Source organism: Enoplosus armatus, chromosome 3 (genome assembly GCF_043641665.1).
Source record: "Enoplosus armatus isolate fEnoArm2 chromosome 3, fEnoArm2.hap1, whole genome shotgun sequence".
NCBI lineage: Eukaryota > Metazoa > Chordata > Actinopteri > Centrarchiformes > Enoplosidae > Enoplosus > Enoplosus armatus.
The window spans coordinates 6,823,031-6,847,006 of NC_092182.1; the positions used below are offsets into that span (position 1 = coordinate 6,823,031).

General features: G+C 42.9%; 1 protein-coding gene across 1 annotated transcript in view; it reads right to left on the reverse strand.

Annotated features, from left to right (window-relative positions):
* fgd5a (FYVE, RhoGEF and PH domain containing 5a) overlaps positions 1-18,589 on the reverse strand; it is a 29,847-nt gene extending 11,258 nt beyond the window's left edge. The window contains exons 1-7 of the mRNA XM_070902896.1: positions 18,516-18,589; positions 13,755-16,539; positions 7,323-7,440; positions 6,202-6,260; positions 5,797-5,827; positions 2,919-3,070; positions 1,578-1,734 (exon numbers count right to left, since the gene is read on the reverse strand). Of these exons, the coding sequence (XP_070758997.1) occupies positions 1,578-1,734; positions 2,919-3,070; positions 5,797-5,827; positions 6,202-6,260; positions 7,323-7,440; positions 13,755-16,539; positions 18,516-18,525 (3,312 nt within the window). The 5' untranslated portion in view covers positions 18,526-18,589. The remainder of the gene's footprint in view (positions 1-1,577; positions 1,735-2,918; positions 3,071-5,796; positions 5,828-6,201; positions 6,261-7,322; positions 7,441-13,754; positions 16,540-18,515) is intronic.
* Positions 18,590-23,976: the final 5,387 nt, after the last annotated feature.

Consider the following 23,976-nt stretch of genomic DNA (forward strand, 5'->3'; position numbering starts at 1 on the left):
TTACAGGCTTATATGCAATATGGGAAACGTAAATACAACATGCAGTGTGTATTTGCAGAGGCAGGTGAGGTGAATCTGCCAGTGGACTGAGTAAAGGTTATTGAATATGCCTCTGGGTGTTAAAAGGTGTTAAGATGAATCACAGTCTTTACATGGACACAAGCGATGAGCAGGAAAAACAACAGCAACATTTTTATTCAGCTCAATCTTTATGATGTGAGAAAAGGCACTAATATCAGCTTCATGAGGCTAAAATGAAGTGACACATTATTGACTTTGATCAAGGTTATCAAGGGCTAAGTTATTAAGTAAAATACTAAAGGTCAGTGTATACTGAACATCTCTCTCACCTCCACTCTCTTCTATTTACATCAACTCCACTGGCAGAGTCTGGCAGAGCCAAAAGTTTCCTGGGAAGAGGCAGCTGCTGCTGAATATTCATGAGTGGAGACAGTTGGTGCCTTGTCCGTTCACTTTTCTTATCAAACTAGAAACGCCTGGAACCATTGTGTCAGCCACTTGCAGTGAATCAGAGTACAGCGTGGGACTGGTAATGCGTACATTTAGGGAGAAAGGTGCTGAGTTGAATAGGTAACTTTGTGAAACCCAAACTTTAAGATAAACAGAAGCTTGGGAAAGGTGTTTTACTCATCTGTCTTACTCGAATTGAAGCACTAAAATTGCATGTAAACTCTTTCTAACTCTTTCTACTATTTCTACATAAGAAATAATTAAAAATGTGTCTATTTTGTTATTCAGGGTGACCTGTGTGCTGCTACACAGCAGTTTTAACTCTGTAAATTGTGAATCAATTCTACAGACCAGGACACAGCCGCAAGGAAATGAGAAATCTATTGCTGTATCTCTGTGGCCTTATAGATCTCTTAATATCCTGTCTTTTAGTTAAAAAAAAAAAAGTCAGTTGCATTGTTACCAGCTGTGACTATGCCAATTCCTACTCAACATAAGGATAAAGTGTTGATTAAGTGGACCAGGCACACAATCTGTCAACCGCTGTGACAGTTTGAATGTGGTTTTGCTGAATTTTGATCATGTCACCCTAATCCCACTTCTCTGCTCTCCAGGGAGGATCAAGGACGAAGACATCTGTGCTGGACAAAGAAGGAGTATTTGCTTTTGAGTAGGTATACAATATAAGCACATGACAGTGGAAAGGTCAGTCCCATGGAGAGGGGCGGGATAGAGAGGGTTTAGAAAGGCCATTGTCTCCCCGTGGAAGCTGGGTGACAAAATCTTAGTTGAGTGAGTGCCGGGGGAAGTACCAGGTTCAATCTCTGCTCCTTGGAAACACCCACAAGGCTACACTTTCCCTCCACAAACACAGAAACTGAACCTGAGATTTGAATGTGTGACTGTCAAAATACTTCTACCAGTTCCCTTTTGAAGAGGATCTTTTGGTATTGAACCCACATTCAGTATGCTCAGTGAAATAATAAACACATAACAACACAAGGGGAAAAAATGGGAATAGACAAAGAGACTAACAGTTGGCAGGAGACTCAATTAAGAGCTGCCTTTCTCTGTTCAGGTTCTAGTCTGCCTGTCCAATGTTTTACCTCGAATTTCTTGACGATGCTGGCGAAGGCCAGGTTGTTCCTGCAGCTCTCCTCCAGTAAAGACATGCTGCGATCATACTCTGAGATGTAGGTGTCAAACACAGCAAAATCCTCCCGACGTGACAGGATTACATCTGCTACCTTTTGGCTCTCCTCCCTACACAGAAAGGAAAATCAAAGATTAAGTACATTCTCTTTACTACTTTTATATTTGTGATTGAAAGAAAAAAATTTGTAAACAATTCAAAGTCTATGATGTGCTGTGCATTCCAAGAATCTGTAAATTTTTTTGTTGTAACCACTTCCTCTCAACCAGCGTTCTTCTTGTCCGGTTACTGATTTCCTACATTTTCCATAATGATGTTTGACAACCCTCGGTAAACAGATGAAAAGATGATAAAAATGCTACATTAATTGTGAATGCACAGCATTATGGTCTCTAATCATTTGTCCCATTTATTATAGTAGAAAGTGCAGAAAGAAGTTAGTGCTAAAGCACTACAATTGACGTTTTGTTTTAATAGTTTGCCATTTTGTAAAAAATACACGTATCTGCTTTCTTGCCAAGCATTACATGAGAAGGGGACACCCCGGTAGCTCACCAGGTAGAATGCGTACCATATAGGCTGAGTCTTTACTGCGGCAACCTGGGTTTGGGCCCAGTTCCTTTGTTGCATGTCATCCCCTCTTTCTCTCCTATATTTCCTGTCACTCTCCAAGCTATCACTATCAAATAAAGTCAAAAATGTCCAAAAAATATATTTTAAAAAAAGAGTTAGCAGCAGCAGCAGCCGGTTAGCTTAGCACAAAGCTAGCTGTTTCTCCTCGCTTCCAATCTTTATGCTAAGCTAAGCTAGCCGGCTGCCTTACATTTGGCGTACAGACACGAGAGTGGTATTGAAATCTCTGCAACAAAGCCTATTTCCCAAAATTTCAAACCTATCCTAAAAATCAGCACCAAATTAAGAATGAGAAAAGTACACCACCAATACTTCAGGATGGAAGTTGATCAATATTAAAACTCTTTCAGTGCGGTGGTGCTGGCTGCCATGTGAGGCCTCTCAGTTGAAGAATGACCTCTCGAATTATTATATCATCCCACTGTGCATTTTAAAGCAGGGGAAGGATAGTGTAATTATTGTGACCTCAGTGGAGAATGAATTATGGCCTGGCATGGAGGAAGTCTCTTTACTCTACATCTATACTGCATTAGTCTGTTTCAACTATGTGTGTATTGTGGCCACATTACTGAAATACACCACTATGACAACTGAGCATCAACTGTAGTGCACAACAACAGGCCACAGCACAACCACAGGTAACGTCCATGGTGTTTCTTACCACTGACTAATGCGTTCCTCCAGCTCAGTAAGGATGCTGCTGTGGAGGGTGTAGACCTGGGGGAGCATGCCCAGTATCTCTCCTAACCTCTGCTCCTCCAGCACAGGCTCCCCTTCCTCACCCTCCGCCTCTGTCACTGCTGACCTAAAGTCCTGCACAGGAGAGGGAAAACAGGATTTGTGAGAAGAGATTTTTTTTTGATAAGACAAAAGTGTGGGGCAGAAAAAGAGAGAGCAATGGAGGAAATGGTCGTTAGGATGAAAGGAGGAAGGGAGGGAGAGCAGGAGAAATGAAAGGCATAGAGGAATGAGGAATGAAGAGGAGGAGAAAAATGGAAGGAAGGAAGGTCAGATCCTCCTAAACATCCTTCCTGCTGCCCTCCCTTGAAATCACCTCAGTGCCTTCCCGCCACTTTGGGCTCTGTCCAGGCATTCAGGAAAGGCGGCGCTGCTTGCACAAGACTTATACACCAGGTGTTGTTGCATAATGACCTTGGTGCTCAATGACACAATGCTGTTTTGTACATAGGCCCCACTTTTCCGCTTTCTCTGCAGACAAGAGCCTAAAAATGTCACTGATATACAATGAATTCGGGTCCATTCAGCACACATAAAACATAAGCAACAGGCATTAATAGCTGCAGTGTCAGTGACTAAGAGGACTCATATGAGGAGTTATGGCACATGGGAGCGGAAAACTAGGCTAGAGGTTATTTATCTACTCAGCAAATGGAAAAAAGATGAAAGTAGGTGAATCGCTAGGAGGTGTCAGCATGCTTTAAAAAAATCTCAGATTTCTCTGTGGGCAAAGCTTTCTGGCAAACTAGCACCATATATAAAGCCTTGGTGTGTCTGTACGGGATAAGTATAGTATCTGGAGCCCATCTATTCCAGTTCTGAGTAAAGCGCAGACATAAAACAAATAGAGTTGTCCTAGCTGCGAGATAATGTTGTGACACTGGGCGCTTCAGAACATGCTGTTCATCATGCACAATCAATCGCACATGAGTTAACATTCATCACGTCTGACGGGGAGAAGAACTGCTACTTTAACGGCTCTGGTTGTCTCCCAGGTTACCCACACACACACACACACACACACACACACACACACACACACAGATCCATGAATGAGAGGAGCTTTACTCTCCATTTCACTCCACTCTCCACCTTATCCCTAGTTTCCTCATGTAAGGCAGGTCAAGAAGCAACGTTAAGCAGTTGGTTGCAGCCGCCAGTCTTGCTCAGTCATAACTCAGCGCAGAGAATCTGTTCAGAGGTCACGGGTTACAAACGAGAAAAAATAGCAAGCCTGAGCCTCATGTGTTGAAGCTGTTACAGGGAAAGTCCTTTAAAAAGAGGAGCACGGCCTCTCTTCCTATGTGGAGACAGGGTCTGGAAATTCTTTGTATTCTTGTTATTCCTTATCAAACAATGGAACAATAGCTCATGTGCGCCTCACACTTAACGCTGCTCCTGCCTGCCCCCCCCCCCAACTGTATGTTTGTGCCACTGGAGTGTTTCCCAGCTGACTTACTCCTGTTTCATGCTAATCATGACATCAGTCTGCATCAAACAGTAACTAACATCTCGACAAATCACTGTTTTTGAAGAATAATAAGACCCTAACACTGTACCTATGCATTATGCAACAGCCTGATGAAAAAGCCCTCAATGTCACCTCTGAAAGGTGGCAAAAAGACTCGAAGAGGGGCGCAAGCCAAGGTTAGTGAGAATTTGTGAAAACAGATCATTTACACTGAATTAATAGTTTGGGCTACACTTGGGCATTACTGTCAAAATGCCTCTCCTGAAGCTCTGATGCCCACATCGACTCGCAGCATATGTCTCTGTCTGTACGTTGACATGCAGCAGCTAATGAGTATAATTGAGCATCATGATGAGATTGCAGATTTAGGATTATTAGAGGGGCCTATTGTATAATATTTGCATTAGTTGCTGTTTAATGGCATTATTACACATTATACAAAGCAGCTGCTTTTGTGCTCACAGCAGACTCTCATAAATCATGATGAGGGGGCACACATAAGGAATTCAGGTTGTGACCTTATTCAAGGTTATAAGGTACGGGTGACTGATGGGCTTCTCTGGGTTCAATGACTCTACCTGTCAGATTTGTACTGGCAGCCATCACCTTAATAGCAACTCTTCCACGCCATTCTTTTAGAAGGTGTTGCCTATCTGACCTCTCCTGTGTGACTTTGCTTTTTGATTAAAACAATATAATTGTTTTAACTGTTTCAGCGTCATTTATGTGGTGTTTTTTGGTAAATATCCTTATTTGTTCCTAACCCTGCAGGGATGTGGTCTTGTTTTGACAGGCAATGAGTGAGAAATGATGGAAACAGTCAGCTGTGCGCATGGTCGACCTTGTGAGGCTCGCCACAGCTCACCTTTAAATCCTCTGTCCTGCACTAACTACACTCGTTGCTCTACTGAGAGGAAAATTATCAATTTTATGGCCAGCCTAGTCATAAGGAGCTCGCACCGTGTCAGTATAACTAATACGAAAGGCCCAAACAGCCTTTTTGTGACCTTTAGGTGGCAGATTGCCAGCTGAGTGCACATATCATTTGAGCAAGGATACAAGGACAGCATCAGCAAGAGCGCTCGGTGTACGCACGCTGCGTCACCTTACAACTGGCGAGTGCAGCACGTCAACTTAGTCAAGACCAGGAAGTAGATCTTGCTGCAACAACATTGATAAACCTGAGCAGAGCCTTACAACGGGGGGGGCAGAAGAAGGAGACAGAGACTGGGGAGCAGACACAGGATATGATGTTATCAGTAGGTTTTCAAGAAAGTTTAATAGGCCTCGAAGCAGGAGACATTTAAAGCTAATATAGCTACGTTTTTACCTCTTGAAGGTGCTTGAGGGCGCTCACATGTCTGGAAAACAAGAAGAGAGAAACAAAGATTTAATTAAACTGTGAAAAAGGAATTTACAACCTTCTACACAACTATGTTAATCTTTCTACAAGACTCATTAAATTATCTAAATTATGCATGATGAGAAAACTACATCAGAAGAATGGTTAAGTGTGGAGCAGGGCAAGGGCAAGGCTGGTGTGTTTAATAAGTTACACTTATATAAGACACTTGTGTAATTGGCTGTCAGTTACTCTGCATGCAGCTGAATTAGCTTAGGAGCAGGAGAGATACAGCTGGTAGATATAGAGCCACAAAACACCAGGTTTGGATGCAGCGTGTTTGCGTGTGATGACACTCAGCAAATGGGGAAATCCATGAGTGCAGATACTCACAGTCCCTCTGAGTCGACGAGCTCTTTGGCGACGTAGTACGCTCGGGATCGGCCATCAATCTGGGTGACAGGGGGGGAGAACAGCGGGAGATGAATGAACACAGCTAATGTTTAAAGGCTCTCTGTGGGCACTTATTCCTCTCAGACATTAATAGGAACAGCTGCACAGCAGGCAAGGTGAGTGGCGAAAAACCAAATTCACTTTTTTTTTTTTGTTAGATTTCTGCTGTCAAAATAAGAGCGATTATTTCATTACAGCAAAGACATGAAGGCTTTCTCAAATACGGGGACTTTTAAATTCAGATGCATTATGTATGAGAGGCTGTGTGTGTGGTGACAACAATACTGCCCATTGATTTAGAGGCTAATCACAGGGTCTCAAAAAACATCCGAGCCAAAACACAACATTGAAGCCATTTAGGGGTTTTACCGGCAGGGCTCCTATCCAGGGCTTTATCAGTGTTATTTTTTCCTATGTGGGGCATTTCACAAATGCTACATTAAAGGCATGCTGATCCTCATTTCCTCAAAATAAGACAAAAACGCTTCCATTAGATAAAACTGTGCCTAGGGCCAACTCAAGCCTCTCGGGTCTTCTTCTTCTTTGTTTTTTTCTTCAATTGATTGTATTTCTTCTTCTTTGCAGAAGAAGAAAACAAGGAAATGTGTGTCACGTGATGGGAGCAGGGGCCTGATATTATTGTGGTAGCAGCAGGAAGGGTGGGTGGGGCCCATCTCTGGGCTACTGTAAAATGGCTGCCTTTTACTGTACGGAAGTCTGGGGAGTTTGAGGACATACATTTCAACTAACAATGAATCAGATGTTCATGTATATATAAAGTCCCCAGTATCAAATGGATCACTCTGGACATGTATATGTTCCACAGAACATTTGATTCTATCTATTATTTTATAGTATGATGCCATTTATATTCAAATCTGCCAGATGCATGTCTAAAATATTTAAAATTCCAACCTAAGGCCTATTAATAAAGCATTCAATAGGACCCTTGCAGCACTTTTTGCTCATCATGTTGATTTGCTGGACCAGTTGGTAGCTCAGAAGACTGAATTAACTTCCTTCTACAGTGCTTTCATTTGTCTCTGTATCCCATATCTCACCTGTCTGTCATAACTTTGCTCCGTCACCCCCTCTTCCTCCTCTGAGGTACGCCCGTGGTCCTCGTCCGCTGACAGCCCAGCAGAGATGGGGTTCAATGGGAAAGGCTCTGTGTAGGCACTGCCAAGGGAAGAAAAGACAGTGTGAATACAGCAGAACAGCAATGGTGCTGAAATACCAATATTTAATACTATGACAGCATCTTCACTATAGCATGTGTTCAGCAGGTTCAACCATAATGAAAGACACTGAATATTCTCAATTGGGGTTTCAAGGAGGCATCAAGGACACAAATTCCAAATTCCAAACATTTACAGTAAAAAGCCACTGCATGTTATCTTTACTGCAGCATATTCCCAAAACACTGAGCAAGACTCCAAGTCCCCTGTAAATATAAGTTTTTCCCTTTCCTGTGTGTGTCTCTGAACATTTCCACTCCTCGTATGGAGTCCTCCTGTGGCTCACATGTAATCCCTTTCATGATTCGTTCTTCTCACAGATGGCACAGTTGTGTTAGTACACTGGTAATCCTTTTGTCTGCTGCTATACCGGAGGGGGGCACACTTTAGGTCATTTCACATGTAATCCCCTTAAATGCTACCTGTGGTAATTATTAATGTCCCCTGGCCCATCAGGACCCATTCAGTATGTTTGACCAAATTCACATTACCAGGATGATAACTAGACGACACGTATTCTCAAGCCGTGCTATTGGATCTTTTTACAATAAGATGCCGAGCGTAGCAAGAGCAAAATGTGTAGAAATGAACTGCCACAAGGACACATAGATGTCTTATCCATTAAGTTATGTTATAGCTAGTATTGAGAATACTGTAGGTACTGTGATGAAACATAATAATAATAATACCTGATACCTAATACTTGAAGTGAAATATCTCCAGGAGCTCCTTTGCATTCTGGTCATTTGTGTCTTCTTTTAGTGAAACCGTCATGTCTGCCTTTTCTATGACAAATGCCTACCTCTTCTGTGCAAAATTGTAAATGTTAAAAACATTCTTGATCTTTAATTCTGATGGACTGATTGATGTGTTTAATTAATAAATATGATTTTAAACTTAATGAAAAAGTGTGTAGTTTCATTAATTTTTGACTGATTATGAACAGGAATATGGACAACAAGAAAACTGCATCAGAAATGGAGAGTATTTTGTAAGGATTTGAGAATTTGCTGCTTTTCTTTATCTTGTGTGAGAGTAAACTGAATATCTTTGGGTTTTGGCTTGTTGGGCAACAAAACAAGCAATTTGAAGACGTCACATTGGGCTTTAGGAAACTGTGAGAAATTCTGGTTTTTCCCTTTTTTTCCTGGCGTTTTACAGACAAATGTTTGTCCTGATGTCTTAAACAGCCCCCTGTGTGTGCAAAGAGTAGACGGCTATTAGAAGACCAAAGGTTAACAGAGTTACCCGCTGGACTTCATTCAGTCATACTCATACTTCATGAGGTTCACACACATACACACACACACACACACCCATCAGCCCTATTGGGTGGGCTGAAGAAAGCACCTACGGCCCATTACTCATGGTTGACCTCAGAGTAGACAGGTCACCCTGGTGTGGGCTCCTGGGTGATGTTCGGAAGGACAGAGAACAGGAGGGATGGGTCTTCTTTGAACTCATTCTTAAGCTCTGATTTATTCTACGAGTGAGGGGAATTCCTTCATATGTCCAAGAGAAACGCACAGCGGATTCTCACCTTCACCTTTTCACCCTTGACCATCAACAGCACAATCTCTGAAAAAACACCCTCTGTGCTGTAATGGAGCGTTGTGTCCAATCTATAATAATGTCTCCCAGATAACCCCAACAGAAAGCTGAAAAACAATTACTATATCTTATATATCACTTTTCTTGTACAGGAAACATTTACATTTAAAGTTGTTCTTTCTTCTATACCAATGTCGCCCATTTACCCACCATAAAGTCCCCAATATAGCTTTTCTTTAGCTCCAGTCAGCTTCAGATAACTTTTCCGTATTTGTTGCGAATATGTGACATTGTAACATGGCAACACGTGAAGCCCTTTAACAAGATCATTAAGGCCATGCTATTATGCCAGCCGATTGCGATGTCTTTTATAACATGGCAAAGTTAAATCTACTGTGTCAAACTCAGAGGAGGACACAATGACTTTCTGTGAAAAGACCTGGATTTGATGGTGCCTGTAATATGTAATTCAATTGAGCTAAACATTGAGTATTAAAATATATATTAGGTGCAATCAGACAGGCCTTCTTCGACTTGTAATGGCCCTATTATAGGAAATAGGAGCAGCTGAATAGGTTCATTAGCCTGCTAACTATAGAAGTTTGGGATACTGATGGGGGGATTAAGAGAATGGGAGCAGTTTTAAATTGTTTGCATATTAAAGTGATGATGATTACACGTAGCCTGTGGCTGTGGTGTGCAGCTGCTGTTGTGACAGGGTGTGATGACAGGCCTTCTGACTGCTGCTGCCTCACCTGATGTGACGTGATAGAAGACAGCTTTGGATAATAATAACCCCACATCATGTGACAGGCTGTGATTCAGGGCCACATATGCAACAGTGCTATAACCTCTGCTCACTGGTTTTCAGTTGATTTATCCTCTATGCCACTGCACCAAGAGTACTTCGAGGTATATGAAGAGGGAGGCTGGAGGCATTCCTGACAAACTGGAGTAACAATAACTGCAGACCTGGCATTCCTGACGGGACCACACCTCATCTTGTTGTTCAAGGTAGAGTTTGGGAACCTCCACTCCGCTGCGGTGACCCCCTTCTCCTCCTGTCATCCTATCTGTCTTCTCCTGTCTCCACCTCCTTGCATCCCGCCAGAGCCCCGCCCTCGTCCTGCATTTCCTGTAAACAGGCGGGTGGGAAGCTCCTAGGCTGGACACTTCCTCCCCGGGGATGACCTGGCAATGACCTCAGAGCGCCTGGCACCAGGCCTGGCGAGCCAACGACACACCCTGTCCACCACCTCGCCACACAGCACACAGCCACCACCCAGTGCAACAATGTACTTAAGATGGCTCCCTCATCACTACTAACACTAACATAACAGTGGGTGGAGGAGCTGTTTTAGAGGCCATGGCAGGGCTTTGTCATCACTCTGAAGTGGTTCATGTTGAACAGTTTGAAGTGAAAATGACTCCAAAGGGTAAGCTAGAGATGTACAGCTTTGCATACATTAGCATTTTCTTACTGAACATACCACAATAGCTCTGTTTACTGTGTGCACAGGTACAACAACACATCTGCATTACTGTTGTAAGTCTACCTGGAACTGCTTAAAGTTGACATAAGGAACATTTAATGGGCTCTACGTTGAGCACAGTCACAAATCCTGGGCTTTTTTTGCATCTTTTTCAACACTCATTTGTTGCTAGACGGATACTTGGCGAGGACAATTCTGCTGAGACTGCATTCTCAGCAGGAGCCCCATCTTTGATAAAGCAGCACTGAGTTGTACCTTAGTGTGCAAGCACATATATGCACACACAGACCTACAAACAAACACCTTGGTTAGGTTTGGGATGAATCATTAGTGTGCCTGTTCTTTTCCCATTGTACACTATGCTAACTTGCTAATGAACACGTCTCTTTGCTTAGCGGGCATGCTTGTGCTGAAGCAGTGTCTGAATGGTGCTGTACATTAATCACACAAGTGGAAACAAGCCAAGCCTGTGGCACAGCAGCTTTGTAGGTACTCCTTAAAATGCGTGTCTGCTACTGTAGGCATGGTCCTTTTGTGTACAGTGCTTTGGGGCCATTCGGTCATTTTCCTCACCACAAAAATCTGCCTTTTCTTTTTCTCTGTGGGTCTAAAACCACGTTGACTGTTGAATGTGTTTTCAATAAATCACTGCCACCACCAGCTAGGCAGCCTGGGACGGCAGCAATGTCAAGCTTTGAACAGAGTTTAGTGTAAGATGTACACACAAAGGGAAGGACAAACACCTACACTGACTACACATGATATTGTGGTCACACACACATATACACACATATACCCTCACGCTCAAATAAACATAAACCAGACACCAAAGAGTGGCCCTGGCAACTGATGCATCTCCAGGGGGAATGTGGCAAAGGCGAGGTGACAGGACAGATAGGTTATTTGCATCATTGTGAGTGGTGTGAGACCTCCACCACACAATGAGCTACATCGATAACATCACTGGGAGAAAAAGACCCTCACTGAGGGACCATTGTCTGAGAAATGGAAGGGTTTCAAATGTTGAGAAATGTATAGAGTTCAAAGTACACTGGAAATAAACAGTGGGGAAATCATGGCATAGTGTCTACTGTTGCAGAGAATGTCTGGAGGAGAGGCAACTATGAGCTTTGTGTGTGTGAGAAGATGTATAAATATGATCTGCAAGCTGAGCCCTTTTCTACATAGGCAAAATAGTTATGAAAAACAGTATCTGCAAAATAAAATGGTGGCATAAACAATTTGCTGCACATGAATCATGAACAAAGGACACCACAAAAAATATAAACAAATTGAAGCAGAAGCATTTTTGCCCCAAGATTATCTTGAGCCTTTTAAGAAGCTCTGGGTAATGGCCTATTTCTTTGATTTCACACAGGTCATCAAATACAACTATTGTATTAAGACTGGGGAAAGACTGTGGCCCATAGTGGCTGAAACTGTGGCACAGGCCGGGGTAATTTGGTACCGTCTGACCGCAGTGATTCCTCACTCTATCACACTCTGCAGTAAATCCTGCTGCCCCTCAAGGGTCCAGTGAAAGAGAAGCACTCGGGAGAGAGCTACTTTAATAAAAGCTCTCCTAAACTTAACCATAAGTGTCAGGTACAGGAGAGCAATTACACCAGAACTGCTTTTGCTCCCTTTCTCATGTTCTCACTTCCCCTCCCCCTCCTTTATGTTACTTTATCGCTATACTCTTTGTTTTCTGACTCTTCTGCACCTTCTATTAACACACGCCCTCCCCTCGCTCTCTCACCTTTTTCCTCATCCTTCTCCACTTCCGTGTGAAAGGAACTCCCCCACATTTTTTCACCTTTAATTGCAGCCTGTAATGACTTTATCTAATGTGAATAACCTGCACTCAGTGAGCTACCGAATTGCCATTACCTGTTCTATCACCTCAGCCTTGCAGAGGAAGTAGCGGCACCAGATGTGACCTCTAAATCCACCAAATGAAAAACAGGAGTAAGCTCTCCCACAAGCATTGTCCATCTTCCCAAAGCCAGCGATGCCTGACACAGCAGGCTGCTCATCTCTCACTGAACACTTTCCTACAAGAAGGAGATCCGATTCTACTCAGCCAGGTGCCCTCTGCTCATCTGGGATACAGTGTAAGAATATTTGTCAGCTGTTCAGCGGTCAAGATTGCCCTTCTGAGCAGATAGGTCCAGACCTAACAACTCAGCTGACTACTTTAAGAGTGGTTCCAGAGATAAACACTCTCACCTGTTCTATAGACTACAAGGTGAACCTATTTTATTGATTAATTGTTTAGTCTATAAAATGTCAAAAATAGTGAAAATGGCCATCCCAGTGTCCCAGAGATCAAGGTGGTCCAAGATAGCTTGTTTTTGTGTTGTTTAGCTTGTTTTCAATTTACCACTATAGACGACTTTTGGCCCCTTTTGGCCCCTTTTCTGGAGAAATGGCTTAAATGATTAATCCACCAATAAAATAGCTGCCATCTTCTATTCTAATCTATTATTTGACTAATTGTGCAAGTTGTAATCATAGTCATGGATGGTGTTGATGAATACCCAATACTTAATACATTAAAGGGTCAGTACACCCAAATTTATGGCATTTAGCCATAAGGATAGCAGATATTTTTGGTTTTATTTGCCCAGATTTTGAGATTTCTGCCTCTGAAATTTCTGCTTCAACCCCAATACGATGGTGGTGAATGGAGTTTAATGTGGGATGGTCATAGCACTGAAAAAAATCAACATGAACATTGTCAACAGTTTTCATTGGGACTATTTCTTCTGTAGAAAGTTGTTCCTGTGAAAACAGTTTACAGTGAGGTCTGAGGATTGTAGAGAGTAAATGTATGAGCGCCACAGACAAAATGCCATTCACCTCTATTGTTTTGGATGTAGGTCTATAAATTCAATTCAATTCAATTCAATTTTATTTATATAGCGCCAAATCACAACAAAAGTCATCTCATGACACTTTACAAAATAGAGCAGGTCTAGACCGACTCTCTTATAAAGGTTCTTTTGGATCTGCCTAGACGAGTTGGCAGCAGATATTCCAGAGAAAGGTATCTCAAAACCTGGGCTAATAAAAACAAAAGCAGATACCACTAGAGGTAAAACATGTAAGGTATAAATATGTTTTTTCTAACTTGGGTGAAACAACCCTTTCAGATTTGCTTGAGATGATACCAAACTATTTTATTAACTTTATTGAGCTTTTACTATACCTTTCTGTGTCTTCTGTCAATGTCTGAGGTTTGCTGTCAATCCCAGCGAAACTGTTCATATCCACATAACCATCATTCTCATTACAGGTAACTGTAGTACGGTTTGGGTCCTCAAAAAACTCAGTCACAGTGTGGGATCTGGTGGGTCTGCCTGGGATCTGGATGTTCTCATAGTCTGAGCTCATGGCTGGGATGTTTTCATAGTCTGAGGTATCTGCACTGGGGAAGGAGATGGAGCGAGGTTTGGTCATAGGCAGCGGCATGACGGAGCGCCGGGAACGCTCCTCAAAGGACTCCACTCTGGAGACACCCCTGCCATAAGCTTTCAGGTCACCTCCCCTCCGCTGGTGGTCTTTGTAGAGGACAAAGGTGGATGGCAGGTCTAACGAACGCTGCTGGGGGTTCACAATGTGGGACTGAAGCTGAGGAGAGCTGCCGGTGCTTCTGCGATCAAGCTCTATGACTCTTACCGGGCCGTGGTGGCTGGACTCGGAGGAAGAACGTGAAGAGCGTACACTTCCATCACTGAAACCCTTTGAATCAGTCTTCCTCTTGAACTTAAGTGCCAGAAAGCGCTTGAAGGAGGACTTCTTCTTCTTAGGTATGTCATTAGGTTCATGATGGATCAGCAGGGATGGGGAACTCTTGGTGACTGGTCTTTTAGTGATGTATGCCAGCTCAAAGGGTGGTGGGATGTCCACTAGAGATGTTGGTGTGGAAACACCACTGGATGATTGATGGCTACGCTGAGAGAAGCTTCCAGAAGAGGTTATGACACATGGGAGTGAAAGGGAATCATCTTTCCTCTTCATCCTGATGTCATCCTTAAGAGATTGGCCGATCTCGGTGGGAGTGGTTAAGGACAATTCTGGACCCTCTGCGGAACGGGAATATAACAAGAAGCGGCGAGAATTCAAAGACGGCATCAAACAGTTGACCCCAGGCTGCTGTGAAGGGCTAAGTGGTTCATTGTTCTTATCCAAGGCCACTGTGCAGTAGTCATGAGTCTGGTACTCCGTCCCTGTCTCCTCTGGTACAGTTTCTGGGACATAACCTGGAACTTTCCCTGAATAAGAGCGCGACCGTGTGACAATAGTCTTCCGATCAAGTGTCACAAAGTTTTCCCCTTCGGAGTCAAACCCTGCCTCTTCGTATATATGCTCTTCACTGTCTGAGTCTGTGTCTTCATAGTAAGGCACAATATGGCAGTCCAGTTCCTCAATGTCTTCTTCAAAGGCCTCAGTGGTGTGGGCAAACACCACCCTGTTGGTGAGCTCTGGGGTGCGGCCCAGGTCTAGGTCTGCTGGCACTGTGATGTTGCACAATCTGAGGCGAGGCTGGCAGCTTGCTCGCTGGCTGAGGAAAGCCTGCTCTCGTTTAGCTGTTCTCTCTTTTGCACTTTTTCCTTTGATATGTTTCTTTTCCGTTTCTTCCTCTTCATCCTCATCGCCTATCTCGACGTAATCCTCCGATGAGACACACTCCACTTGCTCAAAGTCATCTGCTTTAGTGCAGAGTGAATCGTCAATGTCTGCGTACTCATCTGCTGACTCACTGTCCTTTGCTTTGTCTTTGTGCTGATTCGACTGTTCAGTTTCCTCCTCAATCTCACCCTGTTCTGAGAGGGCTTGCTTATCCTCTAGCTTGTCCACGTCATCTGCTGACACATAGTAAGGTTCCTGGTTAGAAGCACCTGCCATTTGCATTTCCTTTGAAGGTTTGTCATCAGTATCATCCTGGCTCCACTCTGGGTCAGCAGTGGCTGCCATATCTTCTGGAAGAGCTTCGATGACCGAATAAGGCCCAAACACATCCTCAGTGCTGGATGTGAATCGAAAACACCCAGAGAGGTCCTTGGTAGCCCGTTCTGGTTGCCATACCTCTGTATCCCCTGTTTCAGCTGGGTCACATGACTCACATGTATCACTAGCATCATCTGTGGGGCCAATCACATCGTAGGGATACTCCTCATTTACAGTTGGAAGCACGCTGAATCCAAATGCAAATCCTCCAGCTTCCATCTTGGTCTCATCTGGACAGTGCACACAGTCCTCACTTTGTCCACTGTCCATTTCATTATGTCCAGTATTATTGTCCTTATCACCCTGGCTGAGTGACTGTGTTTTATCATGGTTTTCTTCCTCTATTTGTTCGTCTGAATGTCCTATAGAGCCACAAAGTGTTTCAGTCGTTTTACTACAAATCTGATTCCCCTCTTCTGCCTCCTCTCCTGTTTCATCTTCCATTTCAGCAGGAGGAAGTGGAGATGTTGATGTATTCTCAATATCAGAGTGATGGCCATCTTCAGGCTGGTTCAAGTCATTGTCAGTGTTTTCATCCTCAGTAGTTTCAACAGTAGAACCATCATCTGCTTTGACTGTGTCCTCAGAGCCAATGCTGTCGGCATCATTATCTAATATGTCTACTTCTTTTTCCATTTCCTTCACAATTTCTCCTGCTACTACGTCCTCTTTGTCATTGTGCCCTGTGCCATTGTCATTAACCCCATCCTCACTCGTCTCCTCTTTGTCCTGATTCTCCTCAGCCATTTTATGGAGATCTTCCGTCTCCCCATCACAGTGATCCAGGTCTCCGTTACTCAGCCTCTGTGGGGGGCAAGGCTCCCCTTGTGTGTGAAGCCCATAAAGGGGTCTGGGCTTGGGGGCGACAGGAGGTTTTGAACCATGGACAGGGGGACACGGCCTGGACATCAGTTTGGACTGCACTTTGATCGTCAGATGACTGCGGACCTTTGGTCGAGGGACTTGCAGTGGATTTTGAAAATCTGTGCAAAGAGAGTAAAAGTTAGTGAAAAACCACTTAATAATATTATCATTTCTTGGGTTCTTTTTACTGCTTAACTGATATCTAAGCTTACATAAGGATAAATACGTGGGTCCTGATTTGGTATAGAATGCTTAGAGGAAGTCAAATCCTGTACAATAGTCAGTGACATGCAGAATGCTGCAGGGGACATTATCAGCAGGAAAAACAACAGAGCCACAGGGTACTTAGAGGAGGAACAATAACATCTCCCTGTCTGGGAAATGACACAAGCAGGAGGGACGCTTATAGCAGAATCAGATTTAACAAATGATTGGCTAATTCTAATCAAAAACTTTAAAGATGGTTTGGTTATTTGTCCACAAATGACATGAAACATGAAAAATTATGAAGCAGCTTCAAACTGTGATCACAACATCCTATTTTTGACACTTTGTCTAGGTCTAGACTGTAGATTTAGTTAAGCGTTAAAAATTGTTTGGTCATTAAAGAGCACTGCTTACAAAATTTAGAATTGTCATGAAACACACCCGTACTTAACAAAGTGTGTACACCCCTTGTCTCTTCCTGTTATTTAGTACCTGCCCTGACGCACATCCTATTAAACCCTGTGTGCACTCTGGCTATCTCTGAGTGTCAATTCAATTTTCAATTCAATTCGAAAGGATTTATTGCATGAAAGTTTCAAAAACAATGTTGCCAAAGCATCAAAATACAATTTGCCCACATATTTGGAAAGTACACAATAATAGTAATATGAACATTAACACAACTCTCTCTCTCTCTCTCTCTCTCTCTCTCTCTCTCGCTCTCTCTCTCTGTGTCTCTGTGTCTCTCTATCTTTCTCTCACTCTAAATTATTTTTCTGCCCACGCTTATGCATGTTATTTCTCTAATAATGTCACCGCGCTCTTTCTTTTAAGAATTCCAGCTTCTTTAGTTACTCCAGCAGAGCCTCCTAGAAGGACTCCACACAGGATGTCCATGGGGGGGAAGGACATTAACAGCATGGCCCCCCATCACTCCTCCATGAACTTCTAGGAGTACAGATTTTCACAACACAAATGGACTTCCTTCTCGTCATTCTTCCCCAATTCTCACAAAACATACTCACACAGAAACAGAAACATACACACAACCACACACGTATAGGCACACACACACTTTTTGTTTGCTGAAAAGGTCCTTTGAGTGCGTCAAAGAACAATAAAACTGGGAGAGAAAACAAGGGTCCCAGTCTGACAAAGCACCCAACTGCAAACAACAGGATATGAATTATGCAACAAGAATTCAATTACAACAAATGTCTGAAAAACAAGGGAAGAGATAGACACTGGGACCTTGGCTGTGCCAAACTCACAGGATATGATTTCAGATTGTCCTCATCATGAAATGTCACCCGCTAAGATTTAACAACCTGTCTCAAATCCAAAGTGACAAGGCTGTAGAACAAAATGATGACATTGAAATAATGTATATAAAATATGTACAGAAAAGACATTCTAACCCTATCAGTCCTACATCAGAGCAGTGTGTCCACTGAAAGCAACTTCAGCCATAGAACTCACTCCAAATGTCTGTATATATAATTAAACCCACTTGCATTGTTTTCATGGGAAAAGCAGCAGATTAATTTCCATGAAAATATCAGTAGCTGTGTGATTAATCTATAGCTCTGTTGATATTTCATTTTACTTGTGGAATAATCCATTTCAAGCACTACAGCAGGCGGCATCAAATTACATTGGATATCAATTAGAATGTAATATACGTGGAAAATAAACAGTTGAAATATGTTTTTCCGACAGAATTAACCAATTTAATTAATTAACACCGCCCCATCCCTCACACATAAACACACACACACACACACACACACAGACAGACAGACTCACGCGTAAAAACATTTTGTGTAAAACATTTAAAGTTTTGTTTATGGACTCTTGACGTGACGAACATAAAAGATTAACAACCAACCTGCGTTCATGATGGGACATCATCATCCACGGGAACCGACAGTTATCCTCATGTTTCCACGCACCGACCGCGTCCTTCGCAATGACGTGGAAACTTAATCCAAACACAAACACAATGCGGGACAATCAAGAGTTGCAGAGCATGTTGTCTTGGTTTTCTTCCAGTGAGAATCTACTTGTGGAAGACGCCTGTGTTCGCAGAGTGGCAGCTGAGCCTTCAGCCGGCGTGCATCTCCAGTGCTGATGCTACAGTAAACTGGTGCGCTCTTGTGTGGAAACGGGAGGTGCTGCTGGGCGCTTCCTGAGGCAGGACTACACGGCACAGCGCGGACACGGAGCGCGGATCAAACCCACTCTTCAGATGTTTAATTTTTGCAATGCACAGCATTATATCTCAGTTATTGCGGAAGTCTTTGCACAGAGATCATCAGTGGACTATTACATTCACATCTGGTCGTGTTTTGTGTCTGCTCCACAGATGTGTGCAACAGCGGTGCCATATAGAGACAGCAGGGTAGACAAGAGTTGGGTAAGACCAAATCCACTCAGTATGAGAGATTTGGACTATATATACATGAGACTATAAGCCACAATTCATCTCCAGTGTTTCATTGTGGTGATAGAGAGCTTTAAATCTGCAGCTACTATTTTGCACCAAGAATATTATTTTTTTTCACATCACATCTGCCCACGTTTCAGTGCATGGCACATGTCCTTTCACTGATATACAGTTGACAACAGTTGGAAAGTAAAGACCTACATAGTTATGAACTGCTCAACTGTGTCATGACATACTTTTCATGCTTGGAATGACTGGAACATCATGCATGGCGAGGATATTGCTGCATATAACATATAATCAGAAATCAAGTATAGATAGATAGATAGATTCATCTCAGTGTTTTCTGTTTTGCTCATGGCTTATTTCCTGGACCTGAACAGTGCATAGAAAGGTTTCTAAAAGCAGTTTCCAAATACAGTTTCTCTAGGACACCAAAGCCTTTGCTATTGGCCGGGCTTCCTGGCCCGGCATCTGTTGCATGATTGAATGAATGCAACCCTTTAAAAACCTCTCTTCATAACAGGAAACCGCTCTCCCTGTTTCCTGCACAACAGGCAACACTTCCTTAGCAACAGATGGGAAAGGTTGGCAATGTTAACCCCTTAGGTAAACTCTAACAGAGTTGATTGACTAGTGCTGCGCCGAGCCTGATGGTTCGAGGAATGGACAAACTTTGACCAGCTTCAGTGTGGGACTCCTGGTCGGCTTTCAAGGGCAGAGGCACCTTGTGCAACACAGGGGGAGGCTGGGATCGTCGCCCACTTGGGGTCTTTGATTTGACAGATCAATGCCCGTTTAACACCCACACGCTGAAGGTCAAACAATGTAGCAGACTTCTGGGATTTTTACTTCTGGGAGTGGAAGTGGATAGTGATCGAGTAGAGAAGCACAATAAAATAATTAGCTGTGCTGTATCACCACGGGGCTCTGCTCCTGTCTGCTGCAGCGGCATGCAGACCCATACATTATACACACAGCAAAACTCCCATTCCAGATGGTTTGCTGCAGGAAGGATTAAGCTCTGCTGCAGGTGCAAAGCTCTGTCCGACTCACAGAGGTGGTTATCTCATAATCGCCTCATGGTATCTTTGCACTTTGAGGGTCATCTAATTAAACAATTAATATGTTGGTGTGTGTAATGACACACTTTCTAATTTATTCAGAATGTCAATAAAGAGGGTAACAAATGTGAAAAAAATTCTGTTGAAGATGTAACCCATTGTGTTTTCTGCAGTAATTAAACTGTTTATTTGCGTAAATAGGATGCTGAGTAATGTATTTTGCAATATGCTACAACACCACAGAAACAATTAAATCACTGTGACTCAGTTGTTTTGCTTCCCCTTGTTACAATGTGACACTGTAATAACCATTATGGGGTGTTGAAGCCAAGACAATTTTTAATGTGTCAGTAGTAGCACATTTATAGCTGCCATAAAGTAACCTTTTGTTTTTGAGTTGAATGACTAAAGATAGCTCTACTCTGGTCTTTTGGCAATACCACAGTGCCTCTCTCAAGAGTATTCTACTCACAATTGCTACATATGACCTCTTTTTTGTTTGGTTTCATTTGTGCAAAGCTTGTTTTGCCTTTGCAGGGTGTGCAAATAGAACCTGTCAAGAGTATTGTGTCATGTGGCTGCAGAAAAGAATGGCTTTAGGAGTAAATATCCCTCCAGATGTGGCGCACACGGTCAAAACATGTTTTTGGACGGAGGACACAAATTTCCTGGACCGCCTGTAGCTGCGTGCTGTGCTCTGTCACCCCACCTGGAACATGACTTGACTGGGAGAGAAAAGGGGAATGGAGATATTAGGAAAAACACGCCGTAGTGGCGGGGAACTTGCCGACTCTATCTCCCCTCAACTCGGCTGCACACATGACGCCAAACAGGAAAGGGATCAGGGAAAGGGGTCAGCAACTTGTTCCCAGAGCTGAGACAATCCATAACACCTGTTTTGCCAGCGACTGGACCCTGGACTGAATGGATGTGCTGAGTGTTTTTATTCCCCGCTGAGAGTACAGCTATGTGACATCACACTTTAATGCAGCTCATTACTGGAGAGCACATGTTTTTCTCCATTATGGCACATGGTGTTCTTTAATGTATGTCAGTGGAAGCTTTGCTACTGAATTTATTTTTACGAAAAGAAGGCACCTCATCATGCTGTTATGCAAACTAGCAGTAATGTATGAAGTTCAGGTAATGATTTATGTGATAATCGCGTACAATCAGGCTTAGGTCTTTCACTCTCCAAAGTGACCCAAACACCTTTGTAATTGGATGGCAAAGCGTTTGACTGCTGTAATGGATCGAATCATTATTGACATGTTTTATTGATTCCCAGCTGTGCACCACCAGTAAGGACCACAGCACTCTTCTGAGACTATTTGCTTTAGATTCTGAATAAGGGACTTCAGAGCAGAGGATATGTGTATAACAGGACAACAGACTATATCAAATGAATGTCAGAAAACTGAAGAGTGCAGAGATTCTTTTAGGATTAATGGAGTTAGTTTTTTTTGACAAAGAACTGTGACAAGATAGATAATGCATTATTTAACAGAACCACATAAACTTGCTGCTGCCCAACAAACTCAGGTGTTTTTATGCATGAAAACAGTTTTGTGTAACCTGAGTGAAATAAGAAAATTGTGTTGTCAGCAGTGTATACCTCACTCTCCCAACAATGTAAAGCCAGGACCCCCTCCCACCAACCCAGTGACTACCTTTGCATGCACACACACACACATGCACACACAGCAGAGCTTTGCAGTAAACAGATGGACCATGGAAGTCAGCACTTCATCAAAAAGCAGCAAATACAGGTTTAATTCCCCACGGGGCCTTCAGAACTCCAAAGTGAATCAATGAAACTGGTCTGTAGCATTGCTGTCATTTGAATAACAAAGATATATTATATTACATTCAAAAATGTTGGTGTTATGTTGTATTTACGGTGCTGTAGTCATCACAATGTGGATTTTCCCAATGTGTAAGCGCTTTTTAAAAAATGACTCATAACTAATCCAAACAGTGACTGAATGGTATGTCAGTGGCTCATTAGGTCACATTAACATGTCATTTCAGGAGTGCTGTTTGTGTTAAGTCTAGCCTGCTCTAAGATAAAGTAACAGCACCATTACCAAAAAACAAAAAGGTATTAGTGCTGTGTAGTAAGAGGCCATGGCTATGGCACAATAGCTGTCACACTGCTGTTAATGAGCCTGAGGCGAAGAGAGTAGGTCAGAGTCTGATAACAGATGAATTTGTTATTCTTTTTCTCTATTGCTGCAGAGATAATCCCCCAAGCTGCACTGTAAAAACAATGATTTAATGGTCCAAAATAAAATTCTAAAGGAGCTCTATAATAAAAAAAGAAGCATTTATGTCCCCTCCAAATAAAGCACAATAGCACAGTCAAAACATTATACGCTGGTTTTTGGCGTCACAGATTAACGAGCGCTGTCGAGGTCTTTCATTGTGAGAGACTGTTGAGTTTGTGTGGTCTTTGTCTCTGTAGGTTTTTCCCGCATTATATATTTCCTCAATCTCTGCAGTATGTTTTTGTTTATCATTTTAATGGCCTTGAACACTCTAGTCCCATGCAGGAATATAACATGAATCCCCTGCATGGGATTTGCTGTCAGGTGTGTGTGTTATTCATGCAGGTGCTGTACATGCCTACATATGCGTATACATAAAGCAAGCGTATCCAGTACCGCCATTCTGACTGTGTACGGCACAGAAGGATCTTGAGAGAAAACAATAGCATCGTGAAAAAAGCCCCAAGCCAAAATTTACTCTTTCTGTGATTGTTTTCACGTTTCTCAGCCAAAGGAGACTGGGAGGATGCAGATACCCCTGCTAGTAAAACACACGTCTTTGGCAGAGCTTTTATATAGTCTCACGCAAGTCTAGCCGTAGGTGTGAACACATTGTGTGACTTACATAACAACATGCAACAGAAGAAACTGTGTAATTTAAACCCATGTACAAGGCTTAAATGAGTCTGTCATTAGCTAGAGTGTGTTCACTGTAGAGCTAAACTATTTATTTCTTTTTTATACGACAGAGTTGCAAAATGAAATATCGTCCTTGAAGACACACAATATTCTGCACAACACCAGCACAAACCATAAGTCAACCCTCTGATAAATCAGTGCTTTTCATTCCGGGCAATAGCCTGTGCATAGATTTTGTGTGTTGCAAAAACAATGATACTCCTATGCACACGTTCCCAGACGGAAAACATGCTGTATCTGGGGGGTTTTCCAACCTCTTCTGACAATGCATCTTTCATCATACGACCCGCATGCACAGATATGAGTGAGCGATGTGTTGTCCGTATACATGTGTGTGTTCGCTCAGCCCGGCTCTCCGTGGTCTAGATAGCTGCACCAGAGTGTGTAGAAACACAGATGGCTGTTGTTTTTACTTCTTCCACCAGACCTGTGTGACCTTTTATACAAAGATAACTGGGCGGTCTCTTATCCCTTGGACCCCCCCCCCCCCCCCCCCGCCCAAAAAACAGCCAGACCTGGCACCTCAGACAGAGGACTTCCTCCCTTCGAGCTGTCTCATAGAACAATATCAACAGTCAGCACCACAAACCTCCCTTTTGTGTCCACCAGGCTTTTTGTTTTGGAATAATTAAGTCCTTTCTAATCAAGACGGGTCCCTGACGGACAGGAAATGAGAGTGCTGCATTAAGATGAGGTTTTGGCTTTGGTAGCCTTTGAAACAATGTGAGGACCCTTCTAATTCACTGGTCATGCATGTTTTGCACTCAGATGAGATACACTGTTCATGCCATGAAACACATGCGCTGTCTTAGTGACAGTCAAATCATAAATTCAAGCATCTTTTGAAATTTAAATCAGAAAAACTTGATTTGA